The following is a 25050-nucleotide window of genomic DNA, read 5'->3' on the forward strand; positions in this document are numbered from 1 at the left end:
AGGCTTCCATTTTATGACACATGCCATCTGGGAGAAATAGATCTATGGGAGTCTGCTTGGCCAGCTGTGTCAGGAACTCCCAAACGACCCCCCCCCCCCCAACAGCTTGATGATTTGCTGAAATGACTTGTGAGACTCAGGAGCTCTTGCTTTACTGCAGTGAAAGGATACAGTCAAGGTCATCAGAAGAAAAGCTGCACAGGTGAAGTCCAAGAGTAAGGAGGCCCAAGCTTCCAAGAGTCGCTTCCCGCGGAATTACATGGAGACACACTGAATTCTCCCAGCAATGAAGCATGACAGCATGTATAAAGTGTTGCCAACTAGAGAAGCTCACCTGAGCTTCAATATCCAGTGTTTTTATTGTAGTTCAGTCACATGGGCACTACGGTGTCCAAATGACTCATCTTAGCTACTCAGTCTCTGGGCCCCATAGAGGTCAAGTTGATCCTGTGTGGCCCAGGGCCTCACAGAAACACTCTCACGAAGGAGGATATGTCATGGCCTCAGAAGTTATCTTCCAGGAACCAGCTGAGGGCCAGTCCTCCTGAAACAGGTCTTTCTTTGGAATGTGCAGGGCCTGAGCAACTGTGGTCTGCTGAGTTAGCTCCTTACCTACGTCCCGTGGATATGGTGAGGATTAAACAAGTCAGATGCCTTAAAAGATACATAGTATTATGTAAAGGAGATATGTAAAAGTCAAATAGTGATACCTGTTTCAAAAAGGAAAAAAAAAGAAATATCATTTTCTCAAGCAGTGATCAAATTACAAAGTGAAGCAAATGGATTGGTAACTAGGTGGGTAGATTTGAATTGAAATGCACAGCCCAGCTGGAAACTGCCAAGGTTCTTAAAGTGGGGACAGCTTTAACCATGATGCCAGGGGATGTCATAATATTCAGATGGTAAAAATACACAAACTTCTGGGAGTCAGCGAGAGTAGGTCTTTCCCACATCTCTGTGGACTCCTTAGACCCCGAGGTTCCCAATACAGGCACAGGATCTGCCACACACATAATCGGTCTCCATTTTCAGCTTTAAAAAAATACCTCCAAGATTTTGTAAGTTAACTCCCACCAATATTATGTGTTATCTACTGTCATACTAATTTAATACCTTCCATCCCATAATATCCTACCTCTGCAACAAATGTGGCCTGAGAGCCAGAGGAGGAGGCTTTTGGTGCTCACCATTTCAGAGTCCCCCGTACAGTCCCCACCAACTTTGTATTAGCAAAATACCACAGACTGGGAGGCTGAAACAACAGAAATTTATTTTTTCACAGGCCGGGATGCTGGAAGCCCAAGATGAAGGTGTCAGCAGGGTTGGCTTCTCTTGAGGCCTCTCTCCTGGGTTTGAAGATGGCCCCCTTCTTGCTTGGTCCTCCCTTGGGCTTTGTCCTCTGCATGTCCCTCCCTGCCATCAGATGGACAGTGCCATCAGATGAGGACACTGCCCTTATGACCTCATTAACCTTAACTGATTAATTACCCTCAATTACTTCTCTAAAAACCCTGTTTTCACATACAGCCCCACTGGGAGGTGGTGGTTCACCATTTGAATTTGAGAGGCAAACAGCTCACTCCATAGCAGTCTTCTTGATATTTCATGATCAATACCACCACCAATCAAGGCTATAAGATTCCAGAACTTTCCAGCCACTCCACCCTTTCAGCTCCCAAGACAACTGAGCAGAATGGTAACAGCATGACTCTATGAGGGCTTACTACAGGCCAGGCACTATTCTAATTATGTTATATGAATTTATGCATTTCATCCTCATGTAGGAGTCCCAGGGGACCTGATGAACAGTCCCATGATCTAAACCAGGGGTTGGAAAATGTTTTCTGTAGGGGGAGGATGACAAATTTTTTAGATGTGGGGCCATATGGTTTCTGTCACAACTACTCAACTCTGCTGTTGTAGCATGAAAGCAGCCACAGACAAATGAGTGAGACTATACTCCAATACAACTTTTTTCAAGTAGACTGAAATCCAAATTTCATATAGATTTCATGTGTCATAAAATATTATTCTTCTTTTGATTTTTCTCCATCCTCTAAAAATGTAAAATCCATTCTTATCTGTCACACCAAACACAAACAAGTGAGAGGCCATCGTTTGCCTGGTCTAAACCAATTGAGAACTAAAAGAGTAAAGCAGAGGGAACAGCAAAATCTCACTTTTAACATTGGTCAAGCCAACATGGAGAATGTGGGAGACTCCCAAATTTGACAGATTCACACAGTCTACAGCACTTCCACCCTAGGACCTCTCTGAGCTGTGGCAGGTCTTTCCAATTTATGGCAAGAAACCGGGGAGAACAGAATAGATTCTTCCTGCAAGAAGATGTCCAGTATCTTCTTTCAGACTCAATGATTAACTGAAGTCTTAGTATTGGAGAGAGTCCGGAGTGTTATCCTGGGGAGTCCATCTCATCACAGCACCAGGAAGTCTCCATCTTCCCACACTGGTACCTCACAATGCTGCTAGAAGGCAGGAACTTTGTGTCTGTTTCTTACAGGTGAGGAAACTGAAGCATAAAGAGGTTGAATCACAGGATTCAAGTCTAAGGGGCTGATTAGGAGCCCATCCTCTTTTTTTTTTTTAAGATTTTATTTAAAGGAATCTCTACACACAACGTGGGACTCGAACCCACAACCCTGAGATAGAGAGAGAGGAAGTCACATACAACACCGACTGAGCCAGCCAGGTGCGCCCGGAGTCTATGCTCTTAACCACCTCACTATATGCCTTTCACGTCCTTCTGCATTTACTGTCTATCAGAATGCTCAGTGATACTGACTGTACAAGACAGACGAGGGAAGAGTACTCCACCTCCCTTTTTCCTAACTGTAACTGGCCTCAAGCAAAAGGGAAATGCAAGCTCTCTCCCGCTGCCTTCTCTCCTTTGATGTTGGAGAACAATCCATCATAAAGATTTTCTCATTTAGCCTTAGATAATGAAATGCAGCGCCAGAATAATCTCTTGGGGTTATAGACTGATGGAGAAGGGAAATGATCCAGTCTACCCCAAAGAAGAGCTTCCCTGTCTTGAACCCACTCACGTTAACTTACTGTAGTTTCACGTTTCGATGAAAACACTTCCTTATGATGCTCATCATGCTCTTACATACCTTTGAACTCTGTGAAGAAGGCAGGCAAGAAATTAATGTCCTCACTTTACCAAAGAAGAAAGTGAGGCTCTGTCCTTGGGGGCTTCAGCTCACAAGGTCCGTGGTCTCACCGAGAGCAGACACCGTGCACTTCCCATGACTCAGCTTCTCTGCACAGCCCCGCAATACAGGGTGAAATCATTCAACATCAGAGCTGCAGTGTCCCAGCCCCTTCTGGATACTCAGTAGACAGGAATGGTAGAAAAATGTTTGAGAATTCTGCAAGTACATAGGCCTCACAGCATGTACTTCTCAAAATAAAATGTTCACGATTTAATTTTGAAGTGGAAAAAATAAGCTCTATATGAGGCAACTCCAAGTGATGAAAATTCCAAGTTTATTTTAAAACACACATTTTTATTTTCTAGCGTATGTTTTTATAGTCTCCAAATCTTCTACATGAAAATTATGTTTTTATCTTAAAAAAGAAAAATTTGTATTGTTTAAAGTTTTTTTTTTTCAAAGATTTTGTTTATGTATTCCTGAGAGACACACAAACACAGGGAGAAACAGGCTCCATGCAGAGAGCCCGACACGGGACTCCATCCCGGGTCTCCAGGATCACACCCTAGGCTTGAAAGCAGCGCTAAACTGCTGAGCCACACAGGCTGCCCTGTTTAAAGTTTTAAAATACAACTGCAGGGGATCCCTGGGTGGCTCAGCGTTTTAGCACCTGCCTTTGGCCCAGGGCCTGATCCTGGAGTCCAGGAATCAAGTCCCATGTCAGGTTTCCTGCATGGAGCCTGCTTCTCCCTCTGTCTGTGTCTCTGCCTCTGTGTGTGTGTGTGTGTCTCTCATGAATAAATAAATAAAATCTTTTAAAAAATAAATAAAATAAAATACAACTGCAGACTTCATCAATCTAAAAAACAGTCTTTTAAATGCATACTCATAAGAAACAAAAAGAAATCCCCAGGGGTTAAAAATGAAGATGAAAAAAACCCCAGAACCAGAACTTTTCTAGTGGGGTATACTAGTCTGGGAAAAATAAAGGCTTAGGTTTTAATGCAACAAGAAATAAGAAACAATAGCTTGGGCTGGTCAGGTGAAGAGTTAGAAATAAGGTCCCTATATAAAATCAGACCTCCAAAGAGCTACACTTTCAATTAAAGATTGGGAGATCTTATTAATTTTAGATATCCCTATCTTATTTTTTAAAGATTTTTTTAAAAATTTATTTATTCATGAGAGACACAGAGAGAGAGAGAGAGGCAGAGACACAGGCAGAGGGAGAAGCAGGCTCCATGCAGGGAGCCTGATACGGGACTCGATCCCGGGTCTCCAGGATCAGGCCCCAGCCCGAAGGTGGTGCTAAAACGCTGAGCCACCCAGGCTGCCCTAGATATCCTTATCTTATAAATCAGTTAAGTGTATCTTGGGTATCTATTCTACTGTTTATGTTTCTACTGACTCTTGCTTATTCCTGTGAATTATGGACTGAGCTCATCTTTAACAAAGCTTTGTCTGAGAATCCTTTGAGGATTTCCCCAGGGTTACTGAACAGCCCAAGAGAAACACATACACACACACACAAACACAGAGATACTAAATAGTTCGGGAATCCCTCAGCAAAACCATCAAAGCTGATCACCTTAGAGTAAAGTCCACTAGTCAGAAAGCCATACCTATGCAGTCAGAATTTTCAGTTGGCTGTGAGGTACCACATTTTAAATATAAACAGTCAAGGAAAACATTTGAGGAAAATCTCTACCATGCAAAATGAACAGATAAAAAGAACTAGGGAAAATTAAAACAATACAAAAAGAGGGAAACATTTTTTCAGGACAGAAGATAATATATAGCAGAAGAATGAGCTTTAAGGACCAAAAAAAAAGCTCTTAAAGATTAAAAATATGATAACAGAAATAAAAAAACTCAACTGAAATATAGAAGGTAGATTTGAGGTAATCTTCCAAAAAGTGGAATAAAAGGAAATAGATGAAACATATGAGAAGAACAATAAGAAAATTAAAGGACTAATCCAAAAAGTCCAGCAGTTAAAATAAAAGAATTCCAGGAAAGATGAGTTGAGAAAATAGAAGAAAAAATTATCAGATATAATTGAAGAAAAATTCTTCAGAACCAAAAGACACGAGTCTCCAGATTTAAAACTATTCACCAGGTACCCAGAATGATGGATTTACTTCAGCATTTAGTATAGCATTAAATATACCATTTACTACTCGGCCAAACTATCAATCAAGAATGAGAGTAAACTAGGGGCACATGGCTGGCTCAGTCAGTGGAGCATGCTACTCTTGATCTTGGGGTGGTAGGTTTGAACCCCACATGAGGTGTAGAGTTTACTTAAAAAAATAAAAGAAATCAGAATAAACTAATCACATTCTCAAATAAACAAAACCTCAATTTTACTTCCAATGTAGTTCTTCTCAGAAAACGTACATATTTTGGGCAGAATCATTATACCAGAATGAGAAGAAAGAAAAAGGAAAGAAATGATCCTACACAGGACCAGGGAAATTTCTCATTGATAAAGCGAGTTCTCCTGATTATGGTCATGCAACAAGCATGAAAGTACCTGTACTGTACAGGTGGGAGCCAGCAGCTGATTTCCAAGAATTAAAAAATGAACTCCGTGGAATACGGCTTTTTTCTTAATTGAGATAGAATTCATGTACCATAAAATTCACCTTTTATTTATTTTTTTTAATTCACCTTTTAAAGTGTGATGTTCACTGACTTTTAGTAAATTCACAAGGTTGTGCATCTATCACCACTGCCTAGTTTCAGAATATCTTCATTTCCCTCAAAATAAACCCCATGCGTATTCGCTTTCTCTTCCCATTTCCTCTTCTTCCAGCCCTTACAGCCACTAATCTCCTTTCTGTCTCTATGAATTTGCATATTCTGCACATATATACACATATATATATATGAGTTATGTATCTATATTACACATACACACCTTGAAGTATCTTCAGAGTTTACCCATACTATCAGTACTTCATTCTTTTTTTTAGAAGTGAGAGAGGGCACCAATTTTATAAAGATTTTTTTTTAAGTAATGTCTGCACTCAATGTGAGGATTGAACTTACAACCCCAAGATCAAGAGTTGCATGCCCTACCAACTAAGCCAGTCAGGCACCCTAGTACTTCATTCCTTTTTAAAGCTGAATAATATTCAGCTTTAATGAATGACTTATCCCACATTCTGTCTATTTGATGCCATTTGGTTTATTTCTACTTTTGGGCTATTATATTTTTTATTTTATTTTTTTAATTTTTATTTATTTATGATAGTCTCACAGAGAGAGAGAGAGAGGCAGAGACACAGGCAGAGGGAGAAGCAGGCTCCATGCACCGGGAGCCCGACGTGGGATTCCATCCCGGGTCTCCAGGATCGCGCCCTGGGCCAAAGGCAGGCGCCAAACCGCTGCGCCACCCAAGGATCCCAAATATATATTTTTTTTAATTTTTATTTATTTATGATAGTTACAGAGAGAGAGAGAGGCAGAGACACAGGCAGAGGGAGAAGCAGGCTCCATGCACCGGGAGCCTGACGTGGGATTCGATCCCGGGTCTCCAGGATCGCGCCCTGGGCCAAAGGCAGGCACCAAACCGCTGCGGCACCCAGGGATCCCCTTTTGGGCTATTATAAATAATGCTGCTATCAACATCTATGTACAAGTTTTTGTATGAACTTATGTTTTCAGTTCTTTTTTTTTTTAAGATTTATTTATTCATGAGAGACACAGAGAGAGAGGCAGAGACATAGGCAGAGGGAGAAGCAGGCTGCCCACAGGGAGCCCTATGTGGGACCGGATCATGGATCCTGGGATCACGCCCGGAGCCGAAGGTAGATGCTCAACCACTGAGCCAACCAGGCGTCCCATGTTTTCAGTTCTTTTGAGTACAATAGAATATATCTGATATTTGATTGTGCTAAAAGGAAGTTTGGGAATGAATAAATGGTAACTTTCTAGAATGCTAACATAAAATTAAAAAGGAAAGAAAGAAAAAGGGGAAGTTATTGGTAATTCCAAATGAAAACAAAAGGTTGAATAAAAACTTTATTCATAGTGGCTTATGTAAATGCTGTGTTCACTGTAAACACAATATTTATATGAATAAAAATAAAAATTATGATCTAACTACTTTAGGAGGAAGAGAAGTGAGTGAGTGCATGCGTGTGTGTAAGGATGGAGATCCAGACATTAGGCCCTTAAAATATTTCACACACCTTTTAGTAATTGATAGAGCAAGCAAACAACAACAACAAAAATAGCAAAGATATAAGAGATTTGAAGACATTTAAGAAGCTTGCCGTAATGGTCATTTGTAGAACCTTCACTGAACAGTTAGAGAAAGCCCATTCTATTTAGGCACAAAGCAGTTGACCACAAGGCTTCAAGGCTGATTTCAACAAATACCAAACAAAAGATACCATATGGATAACTTTCTGACCAAAATGTAGTTAAGTTGGAAATCAGTAACAAACAATGGGACTGGAAAAAGAATTATCAGCTGAAAATTACAATTTGAACAGACCCACTGTATTCACTCTCTGTGCTATGTAACAAACTAACACAAACATGGAGGCTTGGAATAGCACACATTGGTTATCTCACAGTTTCTGTGGGTCAGGGTTCTGGGCATGGCTTAACTGAGTCCTCTGCTCAGAGTCTCCTGAAGCTGCAAGCAAGATGTCAGTGGGGTTGCATCCTTCCTTTTCTGGAGCTCTGGTCCTCTTTCTAGCTCCCATGAGTGTTGTTCCTGGTGGAACAGTTCACTTCCTTGTGGATGTAGGACTGGGGCCTCAGCTCCCAGAGGCCACCACTGTTCCCTCCACTGCCAGGACAGGTCACCTCACAGCACCTGACCTCTTCCAGACCAGCAGGAAGGGTAAGACAGTCTGTCTCTTCCACAGTCCCTAAGTCTTTTTCACTGCCTGTGACATCTTATAAGCATGGGATTAACATCCTGTCACCTTTGCCATATTCTGTTGGTTAAAAGCGAGAGCCGGCTCCCACGTTCAGGGAGAAGGATTATAGAGGGTGGAGCAGTAGGGGGTGGAGATGACGAAGGCCATCCCAGAATTCTGCCCACCACGCTCACTGAGAGAATAAGAAATCATGATGGAAATTAACAGACTTCACCCATAGCTGACTTATGAAATATTTTATTAAAGAAGAATTGACATTTTAATAAGTCATATTCATCTACCTTTGTGGTTTGTGCATTTTGTGTGTTGCTTAAGAATTCTTTTCAACCCTGAAGTCATAAAGATTTTGTCCTAAAAGTATTAGGGCTTTGCTTTATACATTTAAATCATTAATTTCATTAATTCAGTGTAGAATTTACTTGTACGGGGTGTGATATAGGGATTTATTTTTAGATTTCTTTTCCCATACAGATAGCCATTTTTTTCAGCACCATTTATTGAATAATTAGAACCTTGCCTGCTAATTTCTAATTCAGTCTTTGGTGTATGTCAAGGATTGTGTAAGCATGGATCTATTTCTGGGTCTTCCAGTCTGTTCCCTTGCTTTATCCTTACACCAATACCCATTGCCTTATTAATATGGTTCTTCTACATCAGGGTTTGCTATCTGGTAGAGGAAGCCCTCCCACCATATTGCTCTTCTTTATCATGGTTTTGACTATTCTCAGACTTTTGTTATTCCATGTGAAGCTTAGATTCAGCTTGCTTAGTTCTACTTTAAAAATACCAGAATTTGGGGCGCCTGGTTGGCGCAGTCAGCAGAACATGTGACTCTTGATCTTGGGGCTGTGAGTTTGAGCTCCATGTTGGGTGTAGAGATTACTTAGACATAAAATCTTTAAAAAACACCAGAATTTGATTGAAATTATGTCATCTATAAAGATTACTTTTGAGGGGCACCTGGGTGGCTCAGTCAGTTAAGCATCTGCCTTCGGCTCAGGTCATGACCTCAGGGTCCTGGGATCCAGCCCCACATGGGCCTCCCTCCTCAGTGGGGAGCCTGCTTCTCCCTTTCCTCCCTTTTTTGTTCTCTTTCTCTCTCACTCAAATAAATAAATGAAATCTTTTTAGAAAAAGATTAATTCTGGGAAAATTGACAGCTCCATTAAATTGGGCTTCCCCATTCATATGTATGGGATAACTCTTCCTTTGCTTAGGCCATTTATGTATTTCAATAAAGTCACAGTTTTTTTCCACCAAGGTATTACACAATATTTGTTACATTTATTTCTAGGTATTTTATAGGTATTTTTTAACCATCTTGTATACTTTTTAGTATTTAAAAATAATTTTTTGCTTATAAGTAGCAATGCAATTGTTTCATAATCTTATTCCTAAACTCAACAATCTTGCTGAGCTTTCTTCTCAATACTGATGTTCCTAGTGTGGATTTTCTTGCATTTTCCTTTGTATACAGTCATGTTATTTGCAAATAACTACAAGTTTGTTTATTATTTCCCAATCTTTATACATATTTCTATTTCTTGTCTTACTATAGAAGCTACAATATCTAGTAATATGGACACGCTTGTCATGTTCCATGAAATATAACATATGTGTAGGATTTTGATAAATAGCCTTTGCCCTAGTTTGGTGGGAGATTTAAAAAAAAACATAAATGGAAACAAAAGCAAAATAGGTAATTTGGACTTGATGAAAAAATTTTAAGTTATTTTTACATACATCAAGTCGAAATTAAAATGGGGAAGGATTTGAGCAACATTTCTCCAAAGATAGATACATGGCCAATGAGCACATGAAAAGGTGGGCAATATCATTAGCCATCAGGGAAATGCAAATAAAACCCACAGTGAGGTACAACTTCACACTCACTAAGCTGGCTAGAATGAAAAAGACTAAAACAGTGTTGTCAAAGACGTGGAGGAACTGGCCTCACACACTGCTGGTGGGGATGTAATATAGTACAGCTGCTTTGGAAAACAATTCAGCTATTCTTCCAAAAGTTAAACGTAGAATTGCCATAGGATCTGGCGATTCCCTTTCTAACAGTTCCACCACTGAAAAACATGTCCACACAAAAACATCATTTGTAAGGGCCAAGGGCAGCATTATTTGTAAGGACCAGAAAGTGGGAACAACCCACATGTCCATCAGCTGATGAATGGATAAGCACAAGGTGGTCTCTCCATACAATCAAATAACATTCAGCAGTAAAAAAAAAAAAAAAAAAAAGAAGTTCTGATTCAGGCTACAACATGGATAAACTTTGAAGTCACTATGCTAAGTGAGAGAAGATAGTCGCCAAAGACCATATGTGGTATGACTCCATCCGGATCGACCCAACAGGCACATCTATAGAGGTGGACAGTAGATCAGAGGTCGCTCGGGATGGGGTGGATGGAGTGAAGGGTCAGGAATGAGGAATGTGTCCCCAACAGGCACAGGGGTTTTTGTGGGGGGTGATGAAAATGTTCTAAAATTAGATTATGGTTTTGGTTGCACTACTCTGAATATCCTAAAAACTCTCAACTGTGCACTTCAAAAGGGTGAATTTTATGTAAATATATATATATATTATATATATCAGTAAAGCTATAAAAAATTAAATGAGATAAACAACAAATATGTTTCCCACGTAACTATGTGCCATGCAATATTTTATCAGGCAATCCTAATGAGAATTTTTAACTAGGAGAATTATATTACATCATATCATACCGTATGTTATATTACAGAAGTAGAGTGGTGTCCCGAATACAGAATACACCCTTACTGCCAGGTGACTCAGTGAAAGCAGGTCTTAGAAGAAGTCTGCCACCGTGGAAGCACTTCTAGCAAGCAGTCACAGATACAGTCACAATAACGTTCTCATTATTTCCAATGTCCCTTACGCTGAGGGAGGAGCCTCCACGTTCTGATAGTGACGTCTGAAGACCCTTGTCTCAGTCACCCTGGATCCAGGCAGGTGCACCGCACTACTTCAGGAGCACCTTTCATACAGTCTTTAAGTGAGTGGCACCCCCTAGAGTTGTGCAGAGCAGCAACATGATTCAGGACAGCGGCTCCCGACTGTGGTCTTGCAGAGGTCAGGCTGGCACGTGCTCCCTTGACTAAGGTCCTTTGGGGGTTCTCTGCTGCCCTGGGGGTGCAGGCCGATGTGTAACTTACCCACGCACACCTCCCATGTGGCCTGTGCCAAAGTATTTTTAAAGTGATTATGGACAGTGTAAAAACCTGAATGATACAACCAGCTGTGTGGCTGCTATTTTTAATTTTTAATAAAATCCTCGGTATTTCAGGTCAATGTTCTATCATTTTAATATGTGAAAAACGTTCTCTGAATGCAGAAAAAATATCGTTGACCCCGAAGACCCCCGATGTGCCCGGTTGACACTCACCGGCCAGATGATTGCAGTGCCTCCAGAAGAAGTAGAATTTGCCAAGCAGGCCATGTTTTCAAGGTTTGTATATGCTTTCAAGTTGATTTGCCCCAAAATAAACCTCAATAAAAAGCAGAGGTGAGGACTGTGCCATTTGTTGCCTTTGAAGCAAATGAGAGTAATGGTCTGAGTGGCCCTCAGGTGGCAGCACTGCCAACCTCACGCTGGCTGTCTTGGCTGCTCCAGGTGGCAGCAGAGGCCACACAGCATCCTGATTGAGGCTGTCTTCCTTGCGCCCTTGCAACCATCCACAACACCTTGCCTTGAAATGGAAATAACTGGGCTTTGTAGAGAAGTCAACCCAACAAACATTGTCAAAGGGCCACGCTAAGCAAAGCACAGTGCAGAGGTGAAAGAGCCTCTCCAGTGTGGTCCTGTGATGCCTCTGTCTGACTCATGAAGATGCTGGCAGCCACAGGCTTTCTGCCCCCACCCACCCAACCCACCCACTGACTGAGTCAGATTCTCTGGAGAGAAGATTCAATCTAAATTTTAAAAGCACATTCCAGGAAATTAGCATGAATGCTGAAGTTTAAGAATCACTGCTGTAGGGGTTCCCAGTGAGCAGGAGGTTAGAGGTGGTGAGAGGTCAAGGGCTTGTGAAAACGTGAGGAGGGTGTGTGCAAGGAGGGGTGGTCGCTCGGGTGTGGAGTCTGTCTCCATGGGTCAGGGGGGTGGCCTTGGTCAGAGCTGGGCCCGGGAGTGGCAGGTACCCTCCCAGAGTTGCAGGTGATGAAAACAGGCAGATTAATACTTTGTCTAAGTTAGAGTAATATGAAAGCAGTGGAGAAGCGGTGTGGGTGGCACTTCAGGAGGTGAAGCATACAGGAGAAGCATCAAATAAGTAGTAGGAGAGGGGAACCCTGGCTTCTCAATGCAGTGGAAAAGAGTTTCACATCCACAGAGAAAATCGGAATGAACTCCTGAATCGTATCGTGATCAGATACATAACACGAACGCAGGGTTTTCTGAACATAGACTGAGAAAAGAACAGAGAGGGTGTGTGTGCCCGCATGCGTGATATACTTTCAAGCCCAGCTGTCCTCTTTACTTCTAAACACTCTTCTTTTGTGTTATGATAGGCAGTGAGAAGAGGCCAGAATCTCAGGGAGACCATTGGGTTCGTTAAATTCATTTCCTGCCGTCTGCATCACGCAGGCATGGTGTTGCCAAATTTTCACCACTATGTTACATGGGTCCCTTTATCTCCCACTTCGACGAATTTCATCTTTAGCTTCTTTTAAGCCCCCACTGTGAGTCTCCTCAAGTTCCTGCCACCTGCCCCTAGCTGCCTGCATGCAAGGCCGGTGCCCCCTGGATTAGGATTTGCTACACCTGCCCCACACCTGCCAGTGCCAAAGTGTGTTCCAGTTCCAAGTACAAAAGGTGTTGGCTTAAAATAATGACAATCCTTTTATTATCTTGGCTGCTCAAACATTTGGAGTGTTGGCCCATCACATCAGCAATTTAATTTCAAGTGGTTTAGGGGGAAAAACCCAGTTCATTGTAATGTACTTTCAACTTCTCTGTGCGTTTACAGTTATTTCAAAACAAATTATCTCTTATAAGAGGCCATGAGCCTGTTACTGCATCTACATTGTTACAGACATCCTTCCCAGCCTGCCTTTGGTCTTTGAATTTTGTTTCTGACATTATTTGATATGAATATAATTTTTTACTTTTATGAAATTTTAAAGAAGTGAGCCAAGCCCCTGCCCTTACGAATCATGCGTGTGTGTAGGGTTACGCATGAGGGAGAAAGCAAGTCAGTGAAGGTGGAGTGCAACGTTCCCTGTCCATTCTGGCTAACTCTCTACTTGGTTCAACAGTTCTAAGCCTCTGGCAGGAATGGAGATCTTCCCGTGAACAGATTCGTTTCATGGGCTCACAATTCTTTTGATGCATCAAGCCTGTCTTTGTGTTTCCTGGTAACAGTAACCAGCATTCACCGAGCACTTGGTCTGTGCAGGTGCTTCATGTGTGCAGAGTTGTTTGCTCTCCGCACAACCCCATGATCTGAGCACTGACCATCATCCCACATGATGGGTAAGGAGAGCAGGGTTTGAGAGGCCAAACGGCCCATGAAGCATCATAGCTCATCAGCAGTCAGCCTGGGATTGGAACCAAGGAGCCTGGGACAAGACTGGTTTGCTCCTCGGTGGAGGTGCAGTTTCCTGCCTTCCTGGGGGTGTCCCAGCCCCCATCCCTGGCTTCCTGGCTTCTGCCCCTGGCTCCACCCAAACGAGGCTTGGGTTCTGGAGGCCTGCCTTACCTGGCCGATGCTAGTAGTCTGGATCGCTGCCCGGGGAGGGTGCACCCGCTGATAAGAATGGCTCTCTTGTGACCTCTCCTTTATTTCTGCAGACACCCCGTTATGAGGAAGTGGCCTCGTCAGTATGAGTGGTTCTTTATGAAGATGAGGATAGAACATATCTGGCTTCAGAAATGGTATGGAGGAGTATCCGACATTTCGAGGGACGAATACTTCAGAGCAGTCCCAAGAAAGGCCTGATGGAGTAAGAAGAAAGTCCTTGGGGTTTGCAGGAAATGAAAACCTTTGAAGTCACGCTGCCAGACGGCGACTGATCTGCTTTTTGTCTGGTTGCAGGCTTCATAGCCGCCCTGTCATCATCATGGCAGAGTGAGGGAGGGTGACCAGGGAACCCTGTGCCAGGCTGGAGATTAGAGTGCTCGTTTGCAAACCCCCAGTTCCCACAGGCACTCACATATTTAGCCTCTGTATTGTACTCAACCCAGTCTCGCTGACTCGGGAATCATCGTTGGTTGTCAAAGTGACCTGTTGAGACAGTTGCTGTTCCATTCCTTAGGACAAAAAAAAAAAAAAAAAAAAAAAAAAAAATTATGTGCAATGTGATTGCATTGTATTGTGAGCATATTTTCATTGCTTGCTGTGCCCAAAGCAGTCTGGATTTGAAGCTCACCGCAACCACAAAGGAACTAGATATGCCTCACATGGCTACAGTCTTGTGTTTGGGGTGAGCACGCAGGGCTGCTTGTCTATGGAGCACTCATCATGCTACTTACTGGACTGCAGATGCATTATGAAGTCACATTTGCTAGAATGTATTAGGCACTTAGGAAGCCTTTGTCCCACTGTAACATGACAAACTGCATGAGAACACAGAGTCCTGCGTGCAGCCCCATTCTGGGTGAGCAGGCCTTGGTAATTCATTCTTGAGGCAGGACAGCTTCAGCACCAAACTCCCCAGATCCCAACTGCTAATGCTTCTGACAGATGGTTCCCTTCCCTTAGGCATGAGGAGTGGCATCCAAAATAAGAAGCATCTCATTCTGTGGTGTGTAGAGAGGAGAAGGGCATGGGGGAAGTAGAGAAGGAAGCAAGGACAATATACAAGAGGAGGAATCCAGGAAGTCAGTAATTGAAGGCACACTCCCTGCCCAGCCTTGGACCAGGCCCTTGGCAGGATCATCTCATGTAAGCCTTACAACCAGTGAGAGTCATATCATTATTGCCACTTACAGACGAGAAAACTGAGGCTCAGACAGGCTACGTCAGCGTCCCATGGTCTGACTCCAGAAGCCACTGCTTCTGGTGAAGTGGAACTTAGATGATTTCCAATCTTAAGAATAAGACAAGAGTGTTATTGAAATGCAGGGGTGGTCATTGAATCAGCAAAATCGGCAAAGTGAGGATTAACCTGTCTGTGGCTGATTTGCCACGGTTAACTACCAAAATAACAAAAACAAAAACAAAAGTCTCTGAAGTTTTATTGTTACTACAGATTAAAATTTTCTACAAATTATATGCAGGAGCTCCTGGTTTTGCAAGAAACTGCATTGTACCTGAGCACACATCTAAGGCCTATAGAGGGCCTATGTGTATATATCCAAGACCTCTTACATTGACCTCTATAAAGATCTAGTAGTACCCAGTTTTCTGTCTTTTTATAATGGCTATGAACCCTCTTTGGTGGGTTAGGTATGTTGTATAACATAAAAACACAACACTATAGGAAATAAACACTTTTTAAATAAGTAAAATGTTATTGACGGTTATACTTTTATTTAAAAAATTAAGATATGAATAGAGTTTGAGATGTCAAAATATATTTTAAGTGCCTATTACTAAAAGCATAGAAAGATGCATGGAATTCTTTGTCAAAAGCCAATTATTGAAAGGGTTCCTAACAATAGCAATTTCTAATATATAAGAATAAGGTAACTTTGATGGTATTTTGTATTTCCAAGTTAAAAATTATGGCTACCTTCAATTTAGAGGTAAGAGGGGAAAACTGGAAGGATAAACCACATACTCCATAAGTCAACCTCATACCTTAAATCTTTGAGCATCACTACCTCCTAGTTCTGTCTTACGAATAATGTTCCTATGCTAAGTTTGCTTTTATAATGAGGTTCCACTTAGCTCATTAACGGCCTCTCTGCTAGCTTCAAGAGGCTTTGCAGTTGTGGGTGCCATTAAAAAACCACTGCTGAATGTTACCAGTTATTTATCCAAATTATAGGGAATGAAGTCTAAATAGGTTGGATGATAAAGAGTGTTGAAGATACATCTGTTTGAGAATGATGGGCCCCATTCAGGACAGTATGTTTCTGCAAATCTCTGGAAATTTACATTGATGAAAATGTTAAAGGCTGTCGTGGAAGTTCCACACATGGCAATAAACAAGAAAAAAAATTAAATGCATATGATTGGAAAGAAATATCTCTGTTTACAAATGACAGGATTGTCTACATAGAAATTCCAAAGAATCTACTAAAAAAAACAAAAAAACAAAACTCCCAGAACTAGTGGATTCAACAAGGTTTCAGGATACAAGATCAGCACACAAAATTTAATCACTTTTCTAAACACTAACAATGAACAAAGTGGAGACCAAAATTAAAAGCACAATGCCATTTGTTATAACTCCAAAGAAAATAAATAGGTATAAATTTATCAAAACATGTACAAGATCTATATGTTAAAAATTAAAAGATGTTAATGAAAGAAATCAAAGACCTAAATAAATGAAGAGATATACCATGTTCATGGATTGGAAGACACAAAATAGCAAGGATGTCGGTTCTCTCCAGATTTAGCTATCGGTTTAATGCAATTTCTGTCAAAGTCCCAGCAAAGTTTGTAGACATATTCAAGTTTATTCCAGGAATTCTAAGACATAGGCCTTGGAATAGCTAAAACAGTCTTGTAAAAGAAAAATAAGTAGGAGAAATCACTCTATTCAATATAAAAATTTATATGTAACTACAGTAATCAAGACAGTATGGCTTTTATTGCTGGAGGCACAGATACATAGATCAACAGAACAGAGTAGAAAATCTAGAAATAGACCCACATAAATATATTCGGCTGGGTTTTATATAAAGATGCAAAAGTAATTCAATGGAGGGAGGATAGTCTTTTCAGCAAATATGTTAAAGCAATGGGATATCCACAGGCAAATAGAAACCTCAGCCTAAACCCTATACCTTATGTAAAAATTAACTCAAAATGGATCATACTTCTAAACATAAAATCTTAAACTGTAAAACTTTAAAAAAATAGAAAATTGCAGGGCCTAGGGCTAAGGAAAGAGTCCTTTGATTTGATACCTAAAAGCACAATCCATAAAGGAAAGTTTGATAAATGACTTCATCAAAGTTTCAAACTTCTGCTCTGAAAAAGACCATGTTAGGAGAATGAAAAGACAGGCTACAGACTGAGAGAAAATATTTGCAAGTGTATATCTGACAAATGACTAATACCTAGAAATATATAGAGAACTCACAAAACTCAATAATTTTTTTAAAAAATCCAATTCAAAAATAGAGAACATATACAAACATTTCACTGAAGAGGATATACACATGGCAAATAAGACCATGAAAAGATACTCAACATCATTGATCATTAGGGAATTGCAAATTAAAACCACAATGAGATACCACTATGCACCTATCAAAATTCCTAACATATAGTAACAACACCAAGTATTAGCAAGGATACAAAAAAACTGGATCAGTCATACGTAGCTGGTGGGAACGTAAAATGGAACAGCCACTCTGCAAAACCATTTGGCAGTTTCCTATAAATCTAAACATGCAGCTGCCATACCACTTAGCAATTGCACTGTTGGGCATTTATCCCAGAGAGATGAAAACTTATGTTCACACACAAAAAATGTCCATGAATGTTCATAGCAGCTTTATTCATAATACTCAAAAACTGTAAACAACCAGATGTCCTTTAATGGGTGGCTGGTTAAACATGTGATACATCCATGCCCTGGAATACTACTCAGCAATAAAAATAATCTCTCATACAAGCAACAACTTGGATGAATCGCCAGAGAATTATGCTGAGTGAAAAGTCAATCCCACAGGGTGACATACTGTACAATTCATTTATACAACATTTTTTTTATACAACATTTTGAAATGCAAAGTTCTAGAAATGGAGAACAGATGAGAGGTTGCTAAGGAGGAGTTTGGAGGAGAGAGGTGAGTAATCGCAGGGATCCTTACAATGGAAACATTCTGTGTCTTGACTGTATCAATGTCAAAATCCTGGTTGTGGTATGGAATAGTTTTGCAAGATAGTACCCTTGGGGGAAACTGGATAAAAGGCAAACAAGATCTCTTTGTATTATTTTCTACAACTCTATGTGAATCTACAATTTCTGCAGTTATCTTAGAATTTGCAATTATCTCAGAGTAAAAAGTTTAATACAAACAAAATATAAGGCTTAACGGACTTACTAAGGCATTTATGCTATCTCATTGGTCCTTAATGAAATGAAGAACTCAACTATGTGCCAAAATCTAGCAGAACAGACATTAGTTTTCTTTAGTTAACCATTAATGTACGCACTTGTGAAAGAGAAGATTTGTTTTCTAAATGTATTCAATTTAATATTGAATCCAAATTAATAAGAATTCAACAGATTCAAATAAGATTTTATGTGGGACACATAGAAAAGGGAGGCTGTCTTCAAATTTCTGACATAAGCATGTTGAGTAAGCTGTAGGTACTGTAGGAATCCGAGTCTGTAAATACTGATTCTCCCCTGATTATAGGAAAGAACTATACTCCTAGTAACATTCCTGGAATATTCCTAAATATTCTGGGAAAGAAGTCTTCTTTTGTTTCTGTGAACAGCTATATCCTGACCCCTATGGTTTTATTTATAGTGACTGTACATATCCATGATGTTGACATAGGATAATTCTGATGTTACTTGTTTCAATGTACCTTGTGTATATTGACTCATTATGAGAGTTATTTTTTAGTTGAAATGTATTTCTGCAATTTTTCCAGAAAGTCTGTATTTCATTTTTAATGATTTATCCATCAAATATGGTCCTGAAAATAAAGCTTCTCTAGAATAATTTACCGATGCACATTTGATTGCTGTAACAGCAAGTCAGTTATTAGAAAATTTGAATTATAATGAAGCTATGGTTTGTCTATGCTATGTAATGCATGTGGAGTGTGAAATCTATTTTCAACACTAGCTATGTCTATTTAACCAAAGACTATTTCATTTTTGATATGATTCTTGTGCTCAATTAAATAAAATTATGATATTTATATATAGGCATTTCATGTAATATTGCAAATTGACATTATAAGTTATAAGAAAATAGATGCTATTATAATAAATCAGCAGTTTAATTTCCACTAGAAAGAGAAAAAATTAGCAGGGCAGCTGTGTTGATAGGATTTTTTTAAGGCTCTGAGCACGATGCACTTAATTTGCAGATTTGGAAATGCTGATGTAGCCACACCTTGGTGTTTCCACTCTTGGAAGTACTTGCCATTTTTAGCATACTTGTTATTCCTAGAGTTCAGTGCTATGAAAAAGCTCCCTTTCACTGCTGGGAAAACATGCCCAAGGAGTCCCACACTGAGTGTGGCAAAAACTGACACAGGCTCACAGGAGTGAGGAATCCTGCAGCTTCCACAGACCACTGACCAATATTCTGGCTTCTCAGAGAGTTCTTGTCCAGCATGTAGTAACCAGTTGGCCAATTTACCCAGGACTGAAGGCTCTCGAGGACACAGGGCTTTCCATGGTAGAGTCAAGAAGGTCCAAACAAACCCAGATGTATTGGTCACCTACCTGCACTTGACCTCAGGCCCTGGTGTCCTGAGCAGATCATCTCCAGAAGTGACCCGTCTCTGAAACTGGGCCATCAGACACCTCCTTCAGTCTCTTACTCTCCCTCTGCCTCTGTCCTGCTGCCAGAGCACTGGGGTTCTTCATGCCCACTGTCTGAGTTCACTTGCTCAAGAAGTGACCCCTGACAGGATAGGACTACATGCAGAGCAAGGCCCTGCTTTCAGGAAGCTTCTGTTTTGTAAACAATTAGTAAACGATCAGGTTTTCAAGCCAGGTAATCTGGTTAATGTCTATAAATTTCGCTCCAACACTTTGGCCAATATCTCCAGCATTTTCTGTTGGAACCACCTGGCAGCCTCCTGCCCTGGATAAACTGATTGCTCATCCCTGCAGCCAAGCATTCAGAGAGGAAGGCCACAGCCACAGAATTGGTCCCACCTTAGCTCCTAGGTCCACATCCTCAGCTGGGCCCTCCGCATGCTCCTCCCACCAGGAGCTCCCCATTCTCCTCAGTGACTGTCAGGGCCTCTCCACTGTCTTCAGTCCTGGGACCCCACAACTTCGCGGCCGTCCCAGAGAACTCTGAAGCCTGCAGCTCAGTGCTCCATTTCAGAATTTCCTATTCCCTTCCAACGGGCTCCCCTGCTGCAAGGATTCCCACCGAGGCCACGGCCACGGTTGCGGGATGTAGTGCCCAGCAAGGACTGGTGATGGCAAGGTAGAAGCCAGCACCCGGAGGAGAGTGGGACTGGGGACAGCACCGAAGCTGTTCTTGAAGGGTAGCCGAGGTGCCACCTCATGGGAACTACGTTGGGGAAAGAAGGAGGTGAAGTCAGGAGAGGTGGGTGCAGGGAGAAGCTGGACCAGTTGCCAGGGGGCCCAGAAAGCAAAGAATAGTTGTGTTAACTTTAAAAAGAAAAGTGTCAGTTATTTTCCCATCAAAAAGAGGCTTTTTTCAGCAATAGCAGAGAATGGCAACTTGGGATGAGCAAACTGCAGCAGAATGCTAGGCAAGCCCGCAAAACAAAGCTGGAGGGTCCTTCATGGTGGAAAAGGAGATGCGGCAGCTCTTACGAACCCAGTGTTCATTGGCGTAAATTGGGATTCGATGTGCAGTGGCTTTTCACTGGCTGAGTTGTGACAGTCTCTCCCTGGCCGGGCTGTTGGAGCTCCCAGGAGACAGCCCTTTCCCCCTGCTGTCTGGAGTGAAGTAGCAGCTGTCTACTTGGCGGGTGAGTCTTCCCGTTGGGTGTGCAGTTGGCCACCAGTGGAGGGGCGTGAGGGCCTCCCGAGCTGGCCTCCTCTCGCCAGGTTAAATGAGGTTTCCTTCTGGGCGGGGCATTTGAGGCACCCAGCTGGAAGGCCACGTAAGCAGGGAGATGTGGGTGCCAGTCTCTCCAGGGCCCAGCCGCCAGCGATCACCAAGGCCAGCTGTGGCTGTGGGAGCGGCAGCGGAAGTGGCCAGAAGATGGTGGTTACAGTGAGCCATGTGCCTAAGTCAGTGAGTGAACAGGGAGCAGGGAGGAGGGCAAGAGGGTCACTGAGCCCGGGGCTGGGGGGGGGGGGCGGTGCCCACTGTCATCTTGCCAACCTGCTGAGACTAACCTCAAGTGGTGAGCTTTTAAAGGAGCGGGGCTGTGTGTCTTGTTTTAGGCGAGCAGCAGTGGTTTGCAAAGCACTGCTGACAAAGCCTCTAAAATAGGGTGGCATGGCTTGAATCCGGTTTTTTCAGCTTTGGGAATTTGGAAAATGAGTGAATCCCTTGAATCCTGGTTTCCTCCTGTGCAAAGTAGGAAGATTATCATCCAGCCCCTGGCTCGCCATAAGGGTTGAAGAGATGGTGGCATTACGTCCTGTTATTTTCTTTTTTTCTTTTTTTAAAATATTTTATTTATTTATTCATGAGAGACACATACAGAGAGAGAGGTAGAGACACAGACAGAGGGAGAGCAGCAGGGTCCACGCAGGGAGCCCGACGTGGGACTCGATCCCGGGACTCCAGGATCAGCCCTGGGCCGAAGGCAGGCGCTCAATCTCTGGGCCACCCAGGGGGCTCACGGAGGCCGCGCATCCTCCTGGCCACTTCCAGACAAAGTGCTGGCCCTGCCAGAGCTTCTGACAAAGCCGGTCAGGCTTCCCAACCCGGCGGATTTTTCCAGGCAGCCTGGCGAAGGGTCGCTGCGCCACCCGGTGGCGACATGTGGGGACTTCAGCTTTCCCCCGCCCTGGACGCCAGAGCCCGTGAACGCAGCGCCCAGGCCCGGGAGCCGCCGGAGAGGAGGTACCGGTGATGGACACGCGCGCACACCAAGCTCTCCCTTTGAAAACGCACCCAGATAAGTGTTTTCCCCGCACACGGTGATAGGACAGACACAATACGTTATGACATTCTGGTAGTGATTTTTAATTATTTAATTATGTCAAAGGTTTTAATTATTTATCTGTTAATTATTTATAAAGTAATTATTTAATTACAGCAGTTCCTGTTATTAAACTCCTGCTATAAGCCAGGTATTTCACATACTTTAAAAAAAAAAATCTCATTTAGGTTTTACATCTGCCCTGCGAGGAAGAAACTACTGCAGTTTTCCACCTGGGAAAACCTGCAGCTCAGAAGCCCTTCAGACCTGCACTCCTGGGGCCCAGGACCAGGTAGGGAGCCCAGTGGGTACTAAACCCAGGACCGTCTGACGCCAACCACCCCCCCAACATTGTAAGGGTTTCAGGAAGATCTCACTTCTTTCTTTTTATTATTATTTTTTTAAGATTTTATTTATTTACTCATGAGAGACACACAGAGAGAGGCAGGGACACAGGCAGAGGGAGAAGCAGGCTCCATGCAGGGACCCTGATGCAGGACTCGATCCCCCGACCCCAGGATCACGTCCTGAGCCAAAGGCAGACGCTCAACCACTGAACCGCCCGGGCCCCTACCTCAGTTATTTCTAACTAGTTTTTCTTCCATTCTCCAGCAGGGTGAGTGGCCGTCCCTGGCATGGCCTCAGGCTTAGGCAGGTGCTGCTTCCAGCAGATGCAAGGACCCTAAATCAGTGGAGAGTTTACCGGGTGCCAGGCCTGCTGCGAGCCCTTCACAAGCTGTACCCTCTTTACTCATTGCAACAATACAGCTACCCTGGGAGGTAGAGCTTCCTCTATTGCCGAGTGAGAAAACCTGCCCAGGGTCACGCAGCTAATAATTGCTGGTGCCTCACATCCATGCTCTGAAACATGACTCAACAGGTTTATCTGTGTATTTTTCAGTATCAAATGGTGATTGACATTTTAATTTTGATTCAGTAATACAAGAATAGTAATGCAGACCCACGTCCCCTAGCCACTCAGTGGGAGCTTTTACAATAATCCCCACCTCACTCCCAGCTCGAACTTCTTGGGTCTTTGGCTCCTCGGTTCTTCCAGCCCTTCCAACGACTTTGTAGCTAAGTCCCTACCTTCAATCCTGTTTAGTAGAATTATCTAGATTGTTTTTCTGATTGGACACTGATTAACACTTTCTAACAAGAAAGAAATGTTCTTGGCAGTGATCTCTTAGGTTCTCGTGGAAGAGAAAAACATTTCTTCTGTCATGACTCACATTTCCCAGGTCATACAATATTTTAATTACTTTTAAGATCATGCTCTGGATCCCTCTGACGTGAATGCCACTTTTTTATAGACAATTGTGAAAGAACGATGTCGTGACCTAAAAGTGTTTGGGAACAGTGAAATAGTATGACTGTTTGGGGTTGGTTGGTTGGTTGGTTTTTAAACATAGCTATTACTTTTTATTGTATTCATCTGTGGTGTACTACATTCAGCAAAGTAGCTGGTGATTTTTTTTTTTTTTTTTTTTAATAAAGACTCAAACAATTCTCTCCCCAGACATTACACTGAGAAAGGAAAAACTGCCCTACCCTGAATCTGGATGGCAGAACAGAAACAAAGCCAGCTGCAAAGTTAACTGGAAACAGTATTACTCCCAAGGTCATGGTAAAGCTGTAAGACGTCATAACAAACCCCCTTTTGAGTGACTTCTATTTTCTTGATGAGAAGCCTTGTTCTAAAATCAGAGGCCATCAAGAAACACTGCTGTTTAAAATCCAACCAGCGAGAATGAAAGCCCGCACTCTTTTGCTGGGCAGATCTATGTCTTTAACATAGAGAAACAGCCTCCATTTCAACCGAAATGCGGGCTCCAGACAAGACATTTATATAGCTATCTTCGCTTGCTAATTCCCAAGAAGCAAAGCCCTGAGCTTGATTTGCAGTTTACACCCAAAACTGACCCCTAACACACAACCCTGTTTGTTTTGAGGCTATTCAAACATTACTTCATTTAAATTTTACCTAAACTCCCTTCCCCCAAATTACATAATAACCTTATCTCTTTTCTTTGTTTGGTGAAATGCCCCAGGGCTCCGCTGGTATGCAGGCTCTAGTTCCTTGAACCAATAAACCTGACTTTGTCAGACTTGGGGTTTGTCCAGATGGCCTTTGGCTGAGCAGGCTAGGACAGCATCCACACATCCAAATGTTCCTGCCTCACAGTGAGGACCCCCCACCCTTTTCCCCAGGAAAGCTGAATTGTTATCCAGAGTTGTTTGACAGGCATAAAACAGATCAAAGGAGTAGAATGGGTTGGAAGGGGTTATTCATCTAAACTCAGAAAAAGGGAAACAAGATCATCTTTATTCCCTAACAGAGAATGCAGCCAAATTATTCTTATAATCCAGATTTAGGAGGTCTCTCCCTAGAAGAGGGTGATGGGTAAATGCTTAATATTACTGACAAAGCTCTATTCCAAGGCACCATCCTTTAAGTCATGTGTGTTTGCAGCATATAGCCATTCTATCTCCCAACAATTTATTAAATATTGATTAATACTTATTGATTGATTAGAACCACTCAGGAAGTTTTGAGATGTCCTTCCATGACAACCAATAATTTCCATATCATGTGCTTAGTTGATTTAGATTGCATCTCAGTATTTCGATCATCTATTGCTGTGTAACAATTTACCCCCAAACTCAGTAGTTGAACGCAACGACATTTATCATATCACACAGTTTCTGGGACCAGGAATTCTCATTATGCACATTGCTAGAATTTTTAGGGAATTTAAATCCAGATAAAACTAAAATTGATACTACTCCTAATTGAATGGGGATACTATATACTTAAATTACATTAATATAAATGAAACCTTGAGAAGAACTTTATTGTTGTGTGTGTGTATTCATATATCCAGTCAGCATGTTCACATTTCTCAGGCCTAGAATACAAATATAGTTTGTGTGAGGAGCCATAAACCATGGAAATTGTACACTTCAAAAGTTGAGCAAGTCAAGGGCACCTGGCTGGTTCAGTCAGTGGAGCAAGCAACTCATCATCTCAGGGTTGTGAGTGCGAG

General features: G+C 42.1%; 1 protein-coding gene and 1 long non-coding RNA gene across 3 annotated transcripts in view; one reads left to right on the forward strand and one right to left on the reverse strand.

The window, feature by feature from the left end:
* Nucleotides 1-18909, forward strand: part of CREG2 (cellular repressor of E1A stimulated genes 2) — a 36084-nt gene extending 17175 nt beyond the window's left edge. The window contains exons 3-4 of the mRNA XM_025463817.3: nt 11446-11559; nt 13903-18909. Coding sequence (XP_025319602.1) covers nt 11446-11559; nt 13903-14050 — 262 coding nt within the window. The 3' untranslated portion in view covers nt 14051-18909. The remainder of the gene's footprint in view (nt 1-11445; nt 11560-13902) is intronic.
* LOC112670125 (uncharacterized) lies at nt 1259-14574 on the reverse strand. Of its 2 annotated transcripts, XR_003142780.3 has the most exons (5): nt 14481-14574; nt 14265-14361; nt 13811-14046; nt 3135-3347; nt 1259-1413 (listed from the first exon to the last, which is right to left on the reverse strand). It is a non-coding gene; the product is annotated as an uncharacterized LOC112670125 (long non-coding RNA). The 2 variants fall into 2 exon arrangements; XR_004803194.2 differs by having other exon boundaries at nt 13811-14361.
* Nucleotides 18910-25050: the final 6141 nt, after the last annotated feature.

Source organism: Canis lupus, chromosome 10 (assembly GCF_003254725.2).
Source record: "Canis lupus dingo isolate Sandy chromosome 10, ASM325472v2, whole genome shotgun sequence".
NCBI classification, from domain to species: domain Eukaryota; kingdom Metazoa; phylum Chordata; class Mammalia; order Carnivora; family Canidae; genus Canis; species Canis lupus.